The 14,486-nt window shown below is 44.7% G+C and overlaps 2 protein-coding genes across 2 annotated transcripts in view; both read right to left on the bottom strand.

Moving 5' to 3' along the window:
* The window catches only part of LOC311088041 (E3 SUMO-protein ligase RanBP2-like), a 210,478-nt gene that overhangs the window by 151,673 nt on the left and 44,319 nt on the right, over positions 1 to 14,486 (bottom strand). The window lies entirely within an intron of this gene.
* LOC311088043 (uncharacterized protein) lies at positions 8,036 to 11,992 on the bottom strand. Its single transcript, XM_084121680.1, has 2 exons — positions 11,845 to 11,992; positions 8,036 to 9,431 (listed from the first exon to the last, which is right to left on the bottom strand). The coding sequence occupies exons 1-2, from the start codon at positions 11,857 to 11,859 to the stop codon at positions 9,126 to 9,128; spliced, it is 321 nt and encodes a 106-aa protein (XP_083977806.1). The 5' UTR covers positions 11,860 to 11,992; the 3' UTR covers positions 8,036 to 9,125.

Genomic DNA, 14,486 nt, shown 5'->3' on the forward strand with positions numbered 1-14,486 from the left:
GGGATGGCGCGCATCTCAGAACGATGCACCTGTCGAACAGGTCCACCCGCATCTGCAGGGATCACAGTGTATACCGCTCCTGCTCCAGAAGGGCAGCGTACCACTCGATAGGCCACAGAGTTCCAGTAGTCCTGGATTTTATTTCTCCCATGTGGGTGATTCCGCAGATAGATCAAATCTCCTTCTTGGAAGCCGGCATCGTTCACCTGATCATTATGGTTCTGGTTCCGCCTGAGGGCCAGTTCTTCTGATCTCTGCTTGACATGTTCATGAGTCATCCTGACACTTTGCTGGTGCTTTTCAACCCATTCTTCTAGGGTGTTGGTGTCTGGAGCAGCCTCCCTAATACCAAGCAAGAAATCAACTGGCAATCTTGGGTGGTGGCCAAACATCAGATAATATGGTGTATGCCCCGTGGTCTGGTGTGGGGTAATATTATAGGCAAAGGTGAGCTGAGGCAGATGATGTGGCCAGCGACGCTTCTCTGTCTCAGGTAGTGTGCGCAGCAAATCATGGAGTGTGCGGTCAAACCGCTCACACTGGGCATTCCCTTGAGGATGGTACGGAGTGGTGCGGCTCTTTTGTATACCGTACATCTGACACAGTTGCTGGATCAGGAGGCTCTCAAAGTTTCGCCCTCGGTCAGAGTGTATACGAGCTGGGGGACCAAACCTATGGAACCATTGCTGCACCAAGGCCCTGGCCACAGTAGGAGCTCTTTGGTCTTTAGTAGGGACAGCCTGCGAGTACTTTGTAAATATGTCTGTGAGAATCAAGACATTCTCTCGTCCATCACTGGCCGGCTCTAACAGAGTAAAATCAAGAGCCAGGATTTCATTCGGTCGAGTGGCTTGCATCGTGCTCCAATACGTACGGACTTTGGGCTGGACGGCCTTCCCCAGAACGCATCGCTGGCACTGCTGGCACCACTGTTCAACATCTTTAGTCATACTGGGCCAAAAACATCGGCTTCGGAGTAGCTGAAGTGTTCTTTCCATGCCTTGGTGCCCTTGCTCATCGTGGACACTCCGTAGGACTTCGGCTTGCAGGCACTGAGGCAGCAACAGCTGAAGAGTCTCTGGACCCCCCCCTGGTGCATGAATCTGGCGGTACAGAACTCCTTCCTCGTTGACTAGGCGGTCCCAGTGCCGGAGCAGGGCTCTGCTGGACTTGGGTAACGCTTCACGCTCCATTGCACCTGGCCGTCGCCCTTCTTGATAGTACTTCCTCACGGGCCCGATGACTGGGTCAGCATCCTGAAGCGAGCTGAGATCCTGAGGTGTATGCCCTGGTAAGGCCACCACCTCCTCGCATTGGCCCTCTATGGCCGACGTCAGACCAAGGCTGGTCAATGCGGCCAACGCGGGGACCTCTGTCCCGAAGGTGAAGCGTTCCAGATACTGACGAGAAAGAGCGTCCGCATTCTGATTGCTCTTGCCCGGACGATATCTGAGGGTAAAATTGAATGATGCCAGTTGAGAAGCCCACCGCTGCTCGGTTGCTCCCAGCTTTGCCGTGTGCAAATGGCTCAGGGGGTTATTGTCAGTAAGGATTGTGAAATGGTTCCCCAGCAAATATTCACGGAACTTTTCCGTAACTGCCCATTTTACCGCAAGTAGTTCGAGCTTCATGGAGCTATAATTCTCCATATTTCTTTCAGCAGCTCTGAGTCCCCGACTGGCAAATGCGACTGGGCGTACTTTCCCTTCATGTTCTTGGGAGAGGACTGCACCAAGACCTCCGTGGCTGGCATCTACCTCCAAGATGAAGGGCTTCTTAAAGTCGGCATAAACCAGCACTGGAGCCGAGGTGAGTCGCTCCTTCAGAGACAAAAATGCTTGCTCACATCCTTCATCCCAGGCCGAGGCCAGAGGAACTGGGGGGGTCTTTCCCTTCCTTAGAGGTCCACTGAGTCTTCCTACCAGATGGTGGAGCGGGGCTGCCAGCTTTGAAAATCCCTCCACGAAACGCCGATAATAGCTCGCGAAACCGAAAAAAGATCATAATTCAGCCAGATGTCCAGGGCGTCTCCACTCCTTAACCACCTCTATCTTGGCGGGATCCGTGGCAACTCCCTCAGCGGAGACCACATGCCCCAAGTAACTAACCTGGTGCTGGAAGAACCGGCATTTTGACAGTTTTACTTTTAGTCCCTGTTTTTGCAGACGGGAAAACACCTCTCCCAGTCTTTCCAAATGCTGCTGGACGGTGGCGGAAAAGACGATCACATCGTCCAGGTACAGTAGAACGGACTGGTATCTGCAATCGCCAAACATGCGCTCCATTAAACGCTGGAACGTTCCAGGCGCATTACACAGTCCAAATGCCATTCTGTTAAACTCAAATAGGCCAAAAGGCGTACAGAAAGCGGTCTTAGGTTTATCCTGCTCCACCATTGGCACCTGATTGTATCCACTTGCAAGGTCCAAGGTGGAGAACCATTTTGCTCCTGAAAGTGCATCCAACGATTCTTCGATACGGGGAAGGGGATATGCGTCACGGCGTGTTTTTGCATTTAGCTGCCTGTAATCTACACAAAGGCGCAAACTCCCATCCTTCTTAGTCACCAAGACTATAGGAGAAGAATATGGACTGCTACTTTCTCTGATGACTTTACTATCTAAAAGCTGTCGGATGTGCGCTTTTACAGTTTCATACTGGGAGGGTGGAATTCTACGATATGGCTGTCGAACAGGAGCATTGTCCAACAGGGGAATCTCATGGCTGATTAAGGACGTGCATCCTAGGTCTCCCTCCCCTTGGGAAAAGATGTTGCTATACTGGACAAGGAGGGCCCTTGCCTCAGCAGCTTGTTGCTGGGTCAACCCTGGAAAGTCTGGCGCCATGAACTCAGGGACACTGCAGCACTCAACTACCTCCTGGGTGGAGACATAAGCTTGACACTGTTCCCATGAAGGGTCGACTGATATAGAGGCAGCTGTTCCTGTTACAGCTGCTGCCACAACTTGTACAGTGCCAATAGGGCGGCGTGGGGGCAACCATACCTTTGTGTTACCCACATTCACCACGGGTGCATATAGAAAACCCTTTCTAGCCGGCACCAGGGTAGGGGACACTAGTAGGCCTTCGGGCAACTGCTCCTCGTCAAAGTCCAAGGGCTCCAGCAAAAACTCTGCGGACTCAAGCTGGGGGCATGTAACCGGGACCATGGTTATGGCTCCTGCCTCCAGACAGACTGCCCTTTTCCCATGGACTTTCACTTTGAACGGCTTCTGTGCATTTACAATGGCCTGGATCTGTTCGCAGTGTCTCAACGCACGTCGGGCTGCCGGTGCCGCCGATTTCACAGGGAGGGAATGAAAGAGCTGTGACCCATGTTGTTTAAAAAGGACCTGATAGCATTCCCCAATTACATTCATTCCCAGTATCCCGGGTGTTACAAGCTTACGGTCTTTAAGAGTGCTATTCTCTGGGTCTTTAACAATTAAAATTCCCCTCCCCTGAATGCATTGCCCCAGTACCCCCACATCCAACTCTAGGTAACCAATATAGGGGATGTCTAAACCATTAGCGGCCTTAAGCCCAAGCCATCTACAATCCTTCTTTTGTAGATGATGAAAATGCTCTCGAAAGAAACTCTCGGTGATGGTGGTCACCACTGACCCAGTGTCAATCAAACAGGGAACTGTTACGTCTCCCATAGAAACAGACAATACAGGGCAAGTTTTAACTAACTTATCATATGATTGAGAATAAATTGAGCCAGACACGTCCCTTCCCAGTGTGTGGCTCTGCACACTGGGAATTGCTAGTTTCCCGATTGACTAGGGCGGTTGTCTGGGCCCGGTGCTTGGTTAGGGGGGATATCAGGGGGCAAACGTGAAGCTAACCTACTATTGTGGGTGGGGGGAACTTCCTGGCAGTAGCGGGCTATATGGCCTGGCTGATCGCACCGTAGACAAATGGGCTGACCATTGGGGGCATGTTTATATCGCCCACCCCGGTGTGGTGGAGGGGGCTGTGATCTACCACTATGGTGTCCTAACTGCCTCACGAGCATGTCTAACTGAGCTTGTTGCTTAAGGACCAAGTCTTTTAATTCAATGAATTCCGATGACTGGGGGGCTGTAACACATTGCGACACAACCTGAGCTTCACTGCTTGCACCTGGAGCACGGTAACTATGGTCTCGGTTGGACTGACCCTCCTGCACCCACCTTATAGCTTCTTTCCGTACGGCTAGCAGAGTCAACCCACTATCTGCTCGTACCAGTCGCTTGAGTTCCCTGCGTAACATAGGATCACAGACATTTTCACAGAACTGGTCTCGCAAAACAATATCAGGATTTCAAATGGCACCTTCATTTGACTGTTTTACTTTATCCAACATTTCCATTAAAGCATGAGAGAACTCAAACAAAGTTTCATTGTCCTTTTGCTTTCTGTTAAAGAAACGCTGTTGCCAGTACACATATGATTTAGCACACCCACATACTTCCCTTAAGACTTCAATTATCGACTCAGGGTTTTCACGTGTGGCTATAGGACGGTACTTAATCTCATTTCGGGCTTCACCCTCTAAGTGATCAAACAAAAACAGGGCCTTGTCAAAATTAGACATATGCGTTGCCCGAATACAACTTTTTGCCTCTTCAATCCATTCTTCAACAGACAAAGACCCTGCAGTTGCAGAGCCAGAAAACTTCGGGCATCGCCGCTCTCGAGGTATAAAGAACGCTTGCTCCCGTCGAGCAGGCTGGGTACTAGTAGTACTGCTACTAGCATTGCCCGCTATCCCTCCCCCCGAAAGTCTCTCATTTTCAGCCTGGAGCTGCTCCAAACGTCGTCGCAGCTGCTGTAACTCCACTGCGGACTCCTCTCCGTCACTCATTTTGTTGCCAGCTGCTGTTCTCTATACACACTTGCGTACTCTCTCTCTCAGACACACACACACACACACACACAGGTGCTGCTTGAATAAACTAACCTAGCGACACAAATGCTATCCTGCCGACTGCGCCAATTGTTGCCCCCTGGTGGGGCGATGGCAGTGTTGACTACGCCACCCCTTGGACAAGACTGGTGAGAGCAAGGGGACTCTTTTATAAAGAAACATGCACAGGCTTGGTTTAGCAAAGTAAAAAGATACAATGTTTATTTTATCTTAGTTAAAAATGAGTCGCTTTAGATAGTCAATAAATATCACACAAATTCATCATTTAACAGGGATAAGCCATAGTAGAGTGAGCCACCAGAATGTAAGCTTAAACAGGCCTAGGTTTCGATACCACACGTGAGCTAAGGCACACCACTTTAGAGTAGAACAAACACTACAAACTCAGCTTACACACCACAGCAACATTGCTAGTTGAGCTATTACACCAGATGCACACTTCACAGCATTACACTGCACACATCGGTTCCAAATGGGTGAAACACTCTAAGGAAACCAGACTAGAGCCCGGTAGGCTAACTGCAAGAAAAACCCTCTACCATTACTTCTTTCAGCAAAGACCATGAAGCACATAACTTTGTTACAATTTTGCTTTTTATCAAACACATTATAATTAAAGCCATAACATACCTTTTTGCAAGCTAGCGGTTGGGTGAGTAGACAGTGTTCCGTGCTTCACGCATTCACCAGGGTCACTGGACGCTGGCGAACATAACAACGGAGCCTCATTACAATTAACGTAATAAACTAACAGAGATACGCTAAAACAGATAGAATAAAAGGGTACCTTCTCTACGCTTGTCACTTTAGACATTCCCAACGTGTTTTGGAAACGCATGCACACACACAAAACAGTAGCGCCGTTGGCGATCGCTCAGTAACACCTTAGCCCATCAAGAAAACATTAAAACCTCCCTTAGTGCACTGAACCCAAATAACCATTATAGTCATACAACAACAGATAGTTTGGACATACCTTGCACAACGAACAGCACCCAGGAACACTGCTGCACTCCAACGCATCAGTAGCTAGCTACAATGAATGGCTACCGGCATGAGGACCCCAAGTGCCTATACACCTGCCTGCGCTTAATTGCCAACCTCTCCCACCCACATTAGGTGACGTAGCAATACGGGAAAGAGTGAAAGTGAGCGAGAGGCGGAGAAAGAGGGAGAAGAGAGGGAAAAGAGAGCACCCTAAATCCACAGGCTACACATGCATATGATACGCACTTTATGGCGTGTAATAGACACGCACTCCGCACCCCTAATCCTAACCAAGGGGTTTATATGGATATGCGTATAAATGGCACGAGGAATAAAATTTGTGTTACAGATACGCACTTTTATGAGATTGTGCTTATCTCTGGTCAAACAAATGATTGGCTGAAAGCGGTGTCAAATAAATATCTGATATATCATTGGTTAAAAACGTAAACAAGCCTCCACGTGCTGGCTACATCATATCATAACTTTAACATGCCGAAACGTGAACTGAGACACAATTCACAAGTTAATTTATTATTAATATTAATTTATTTTTCGCATTCATTATTTGTTTATTTATGTATTTCTTTTATTTCAAGATGTCCAGAAATGTTATGTTTTCTGGGACTGTGCAAGACAGGTTCATCTCAGTGGTCATTGTTTGAAACAGACATCACAATGTCTTGAATAAATACAAATACTATGAACAAACACTTTTTGCCTCTTCTGTTACACATTGTCACATTGTCTGGCAATGAATAGAGTCGCACTGTATCATGACACCATCGACATGATGGACAAAATTAGTAGTTGCGAGTACACCAGAGTCTATGAAATTATTCTTGCCTCACTAAATGCCTCAAAGTGTCCTCCTTTTAGGTGTTCTGGAAATGGCCACCCTAGGGGTCTCTGGAATATTTTGATAGATGATGTTGTATTATGTTGAATATCAAAGTTTTTGAGAGAGTTCTAGAGTAAAAAGAGTCAAATTATTATTCATAATAATCAAATAATTATCAATTATTCATTAATATGCTAAAACTAATGTGAGAGTTGTCATGATTTAAATATGTTTATATTCATATGCCTGTATATAAATATAAATACCAGATGAATGTCTTTGACAGGATTGTGTGACCGGTCCTTCTGCTGTGTTTTGAATCATTTGTAGAGGTTTGATGGAAGTCAAGAAGAGCATTGAACACATTTCAAAGCATCAACAATATATGAAACCTTGGACACTAAAAAACGGCATTAAATGTAAATCAGTTCAAATGTAGTTCAGTGTCCTTCTTCAGAGAAATATATCATTCTACCACAGGTAATGGGTGTAAGAGAAATAATAGAGAAATAAAACATAAAACAACCCTATAAATAACTGACCCAAAGGTAGAGTTCACCACATCATTGAACAGGGGATTGAAGTGTGTTCAGGTGATTATCACAATATCATGTCATTTCTAAACATTTTAACATGATTGCTAATAATAATAGAAAAAAGTTATATAATCAGTATAATCAATGCTATTATTTCAGGATGTCAGCCTTTCGTATGGTGAAGAAGCTGACAGAAAATGATATTGATATACATCTTTAACTGCGAGTCCACCTGAGACACAGAACCGCTGAACTATGAAGAACTATGAAGTGTTTCTCTCCTGTTCTGGAACCAGTTCTCCCGGTACAGGACACACTCTGTGTGAGAGCCCGAACCGGCAGGGGGCGCTCTTCTCAAACATGATCACTGACGCTGTAAAGCTCCTAATGCTGCCGCACAGAAGGAGAACCTTTTTATTTCTTTGAATGCATGTCAATAGAGGAGCGACTTATGCTGAATAAAATGATCATATCTGAAATTATCTATATTATCTGTTTTATTAATCTCATCAAAAATGTCTTTCAAATCCCTTCACTGATAATTTTGTTTAGTACCTGTTTATAATATTTATCTTATTTTCCACATTTATATCTCTCTACACAATTAATGTTCCGTATTGTCTAATAGGCCTACTTAAATACCATACATGTTTTGGATATGTTTTGTAAATACCGTAAATGCCCAAAAATCATGTAAATAAAGCTTTGATTCTATATGACTCTATTAAGTGGCCATTAATGAATCAATTGAACATGTTGCACAATATTATTTATTTATGATTTACTATATTAATAATTTCGATTCAATTCAATTAATTCAATAATTACATTTTCACTGGCCCCACAAAAAAAGTAATAAATGAATAAAATAGTTATTGTTTTTGACCCATGTGTTCTTGTACTGTAAATACGGTTATGACACACAACATTTTAGATACCAGTGAAATTGAACAATTCTCGATTACAATTTTGATTCCACAGCTAAATAAATTTCAAAGATTATTAAAGACAAGTAAACAATCAGTAAAAAAATAAGAATTAATAATTCAACTACAAGCAATAGCACAAGTAAATAAATGCAATAGAACAGAGGTTTAGGGACATCGTTCGCTGGTAAAGCCTTCATTCTCAGGGCGGTGGATTTCTTTTACACTGGTACTGGTTCTACTGGTGTCCTGCTGGAGTTCTGATTCAAGATTACCAACAATCCGTCCAGACAGGTCGAAAATATACACACTTTTAATAGGCTTACCTTATGGAAGATGGATTTATGATGTACTCGCTTATTAAAATTAAAACTTCTGTCATTAATTACTCAACTTAACCCGTAAGACTTTCGTTCATCTTCGGAACACAAATGAAGATATTGTTGATGAAATCTGATGCCGTCGTGATGCTCTCGTGAACGCGCGTCAAGACTGACACAGAAGAGAAGAAATGACTGAATAAAGTCAATATTTAGTTTTTTTTGGCACACAAAAGTATTCTCGTAACTTCATAACATTAAGGTTGAACCAATGTAGTCACATGGACTATTTTAACGATGTCATTACTAACTTTTTGGGCCTTCAAAGTGTTAATTAAATATCTGCCAATGGAGCCCGCCCTGAGCCATCAGATTTCATCAAAAATATCTTCATTTGTGTTCTGAAGATGAACGAAAGTCTTACGGTAAATAATTGTGACAGAATTGATATTTTTGGGTGAACAAACCCTTTAATCAATACATTTATGGTCAATTTCATGTAGGCCATTCCTATGAAGTAGAGAGAAAAAAAGGAGTGACACAAAAGTTCAGGGAACATAATTCCCCACATGAACAGAAGTTTGCCAAACGTAGAAGAGTTTACAACTGTCCACAGTCTGAGACGGTGATGGCTTTAGTGGGTTTGCCGTCCTTAGTGCCCAGCTCTGCTATTCTCTTCACCACATCCATGCCTTCTTTGACGAAGCCGAAAGCCACGTGCTTGAAGTCCAGGTGTTCTGCTTTCTTGAGTGTGATGAAGAACTGCGAGCTGTTGGTGTCTCTGCCGCGGTTGGCCATGGACAGCAGTCCCGGGCCCGTGTGCCTCACGTCGAAGTTCTCGTCCTCAAACTTCCCTCCGTAGATGGACCGTCCTCCCGTCCCGTCCCCGCTGGTGATGTCGCCGCCCTGAGAGACAACAGGAGATAATTCACCTTTACTGGTGTTTGAACACTGATGTGTGTTAACAACCTGACCAAACAATCACCTTTACTGGTGTTTCAACACTGGTGTGTGTTAATAACCAGACTAAACAACCTGAACGCTGCTCACAGAGAGCGCCGGGACTGTCTACACGCGAGCTCACGCTGGTTCAATCCCCGCGTGCCTAGCTCACCGACTCTCACTCGCCTGTTTTATTCGCTGATGGTCAGCGCCCGACTGAGTCTCCGGCCGCTCCAATCACATTCGGTGGACCCGATGGGGAGGACGTTAACAGCTCTCTCATCGCCTCGGGAAGCGAGAAATGGTCGGCTCTATCCGGAACCCGCCCCCTCAACCCAGGCCAGTTCTAGTGAGGCCAGTATCGACCCAGAGCTTATCCGTTTGCTGACCAAGGCCGTCGGAGACCTCGGGCTCGGAGTGGTCTCCTCCCGAGGAGCTGGCCCGCTACAGGCTCGACGATTGGTTTCTGCAGGGGCACGGCAGGCCCCTCAGAAGAGACCGGCCCCGTTCTTACCAGAACTGCACGAAGAGCTGACAAAATCCTGGAAGGCGCCATTTTCGGCCAGGCTGAAAACCTCAGTTTCTTCGACGCTCTCCGTCGTGGACGGCACTCAGGAAAAGGGTTACCAGCATCTTCTCCCCATCTTTCCCCCCGCGCTGTATACGTGCACCTTTCATGGATGGCAGTCGAAGGCCTCCCACCCATCTAAAGCCTGCCGAAATACCTCTGCTCTCACCGGTCACGCCTACGCCACCGCCGGTCAAGCTGCTTCAGCGCTCCACACTATGGCTGTGCTTCAAGTGTTTCAGGCCAACCTTCTCTGCACTTTGGACGAGGCTGGCCCAGACCCAGAGGCCTTCAAAGACATCTGGCCCTGCGAGCAACAAAGACCACCTCTCAGGCGATTGGATGGAACATGGCTGTCCTAACTGTAATGGAGCGTCATCTGTGGCTGACGCTGATGGATATGAAGGACACGGATAAGTCCACCTTCTTGGATTCTCCGATCTCATCGACCGGCCTGTTCGGTCCATCAGTGAAGGGCTTTGCTGAGCACTTTACCGAGGCACAGGTAAAGGGACACTTTCTCCCAAAGCACTTTAAGAAACCTCCGCCTTCACAGACTTCTAAGCCACCGCCTTCAGCTTTTCAACCTCGCCCAGTGGCTGAAGCTCGCCACCGCTCACGCTTATCTAGCCGTCGCAGACCGCCTCCGCCACGGGGACCTCGGCCCAAGATTGTGCTGAACCCTGAGCCGCCTAAGCCCTCCTGACCACAAGGGGGAAACGACGATGGTTAAGTCCCGCCGCGGCCGGACCACCATCGAAGCGTGTGCGCACACTTCTCTCAGTTCCCTCATCTCAGGCGACAGGAGATGTAAATATTGCAGCACACAAGCCTGTTCTAGCACACGCACGCCTGCACACAAAACGCAAAACTCAAAAAGAGCAAACTGTCTGTTGTTTCTCCGGCTCACGCCAACCGTGCTTTAAATGTAGGATATGTGCCCACTACATAGTGCTCACCCCTACTCATAAACACTGCCCACTCAGTGTCACAAACACACTCAGGACTCCCCTTATCCCCCCACCCACCCGCTCACGCGGTGGGTGCCACATATGTAGACCAGGTGCCCACAACAGCTACTTGGGTTCTTCCCTGCATACTTCCTACTAGGCTCACTAATGTGTTGGCCTGGGGTAATTATTACTTTACTCTTCTTATAAGCCCGAGCACGTGCCCTGGGTTGCTGGTTGAGAAAGTTGTGAGCATGCACGGTATTTTACATTGGGTTCCCGTAGCACAAGCTATGTTACGCAATACGAGAGTACTCTCGAAAGGGAACGTCTCAGCTACTAGCGTAACCTCGGTTCCCTGAGATGAGGGAACGAGTATTGCGTAACCTGTCGTGCATTGTGCTCTGATCTGGGGATCGCTTCAGTCGATGAAACCAGATTACCTATGGTGAAGCGGGACTTATATAGCTATAAGCCACTATCCCTTTGGGCCGCTGTGATGCGTGATGGGCGCCAAGCGACCTCATTGGTTCGTATGTCTCAGCTGCCTCTCCATAGGTTGCACTGCGTTTTACATTAAAGGAAATTAAAGGATAATTTTTGGCTTCAATATTCTCGAGAAAAGAAGTTTTCCCATAGAGTAAGCTAGCTTACGCAATGCTCGTTCCCTCATCTCAGGGAACCGAGGTTACGTTACAAAACCGAGACGATCATTCATACTCATAGCCGGATGGGCCCTCGTGCTGAAAGTCCAATAAATCTAAATAAATCTCTTATGTGAGATATAACTGCACTTAGTCAAATCGCAAGGTTTAATTCCAGTATCGTGCAGCCCTGGATTAACCTCACACACACTCACCTCTGGCAAAGACATGATTGGCTCAAAGTGGATCTACTTATTACGGGGAGATTCTTCATCACTGCCCTCCTCTTCTCCTTCATTGTGTGCTTCACCTCCATTTCGCGCTGGTGCACTTCCAAAGACCATGGCTCCAGCGTTTGGCCATTTAAAATTAGCATCTACAGAAATAAACGTGTGCGTGTGAAAAACACTAAAAACATCACACTGACAGCAGCAGTATGTACAAACACTTCTGTTGCATGCTGATCGCTCTCAGCACACATGCGTCATTTGGTTTACCAAATGAACCAAATCCTATATACAAGTACAAACATGAAATGAAACATGAACATGAAACATGCTAACCTATCACTTCTGTATGGTATAGTGCCAAGTATGAAAAAAATAGCCAGAATTACTCCAATTTATAAATCAGGTGACAAAAATAATATGGGCAATTACCGTCCAATTTCTGTTCTACCATCTCTGTCTAAGGTATTAGAGAGAGTGGTACACATTAGGTTAAGTCATTATTTGGATAAGCTTCATATTCTAGTAAGATCACAGTATGGTTTCAGGAAAGAGAACTCTACCTTTATGGCTGTTTTAGACCTTATTGAAAAAATCAATGATTCTTTAGACCAGGGTGACTGTGGAGTTGGTGTTTTCCTTGACCTATCTAAGGCATTTGACACTATTGATTTTAATATTCTTCTAGAGAAATTACATCACTATGGCGTTAGAGAAGTAGCACTTGACTGGTTTAAAAGTTACCTACATGGTCGTAAACAATATGTGATGATTAATAACCATATATCTCTAAAGAAAGAAATTAAATACGGGGTTCCCCAAGGCTCAATATTAGGTCCATTACTATTCAACATATATATAAATGACTTTGTGAATTCCTCTCAAGTATTTCAAAAGGTGATGTTTGCAGACGACACCAATTTGTTTTTGTCACATAAAAATTCAAGTGACTTACAAATTATTTTAAATGAAGAACTACAAAAAAATTGTTGTCTGGTTCAAGTGCAATAAATTATCTCTCAACATTAAAAAAACTAACTATATAGTGTTCCAATCAAATATAAGGGCATCAGCCACAAAACAGTTTTGCCTCAATGTAAATGATGAGGAGATACTACCAGCCACTTCTACAAAGTTCTTGGGGGTTCACATTGATAAATGTCTAAATTTGAAATGCCACATTGATCAATTGATACAGAAGCTTTCAAAATATGTTGGTCTGTTCTTCAGAATACGGCACTATCTTACATTACCTGCTCTTCTTACCCTGTACAAAACTCTGTTTGAACCTCACATTAGTTATTGTAACGTAATTTGGTGTAATACCTACCCGAGTCACTTAAATAAATTAATAAGACTACAAAAGAAGATAATACGAGCCATATCGTGGTCTTGGTACAACACTCCCACAAGACCCCTCTTTCACTGTTTTGGTCTCCTCCAGCTTACTGAGTTGAATATATACCACAATGCGTGCATTATGCACCAAGTAGTTAATGTGACAAACAGCAGGCTATCTCAGCTCATTCCAATTAGTAGTCCGCTTCACGCTCATGCCACCAGGAATAAACACCTGATCACCGGTAAAACCAGAAGACTTAAAAGTGCAAGTTTGAGCATTACAAGTAGAGGCCCAAAGATTTGGAATGAGCTAGATGGCAAGCTGAAGGTGTTGAAATCTGTATCCATCTTTAAGAAAACACTAAAAAAGGAACTTTTACGCTTATATCTATATCCTTTCAAGTAGCCTACCTAGACTACAGTAGATCCTAAAAGCATTGTCCTGATTCCCTTTTGTGTGTCTTATGTTGTATTGTGTATTTTTGTATGATATCATTGTTGTGTGATTGGTGTTAAAATCTGTTTGTTTTTTTTGTTTTTTTTTTGTTTTAAGTATTTGTTCTTAATGTATTATTTCAATATGTCCTCAGGCTCCCTATTATAAGCTTTGGATAGCTTCTCTGGGAGACCTGATTCACACATGACTACATGTGCCATTTGGTCTGTGCCATTTGTCTTGATTTTATGTGTGGGTGAATTAATAAAGTAAAGTAAAGTAAAGTAAATGTTACAAGATTTATGTAAAACGAGTAATTCCCTACATTGCAGGACGCGCGCAAACATCAGAAGAGCATGCTCAGAAAGCTCAGACAGTGAACGAATACTGAATTTAGTTCTCTTTCATGTCTTCTCTGTTGAATGGACAAATTGACACAGAATTGTCTTCCGCCACATGCGCTCTGCTTTTCTGCATTGTCTTTTCATATGTATCACACAGCTGTTGAGTTTCTCCAAGGTGCTTTTTGTCTGCCACTCTTCTTCCTGACTTTAACAGGAGCAATATCATCAATTACACCTTTAACTTTTGAGTTAAAAAAATCAAGGAGAAAATCAACAGAGTCTGCAGATATGCTTGGTGTTAAGGATATAGCCTTCATAAATAGTACACTAGTGTTCTCATTTAAGCATCTCTTCTTGACAGACACAGATCTAGCTTCAGTGGCAGGAGAGATCAATATATCAAAGAAAATACAGAAATGATCAGACAGTGCTACATCCTTAATAACAATCGATGAAATGTTTAGACCCTTACTGATAAGTAAATCTAGAGTGTGTCCACGATTGTGTGT

The sequence above is a fragment of the Abramis brama genome (genome assembly GCF_963993115.1).
Source record: "Abramis brama genome assembly, chromosome: 8".
Taxonomy (NCBI): Eukaryota; Metazoa; Chordata; class Actinopteri; order Cypriniformes; family Leuciscidae; genus Abramis; species Abramis brama.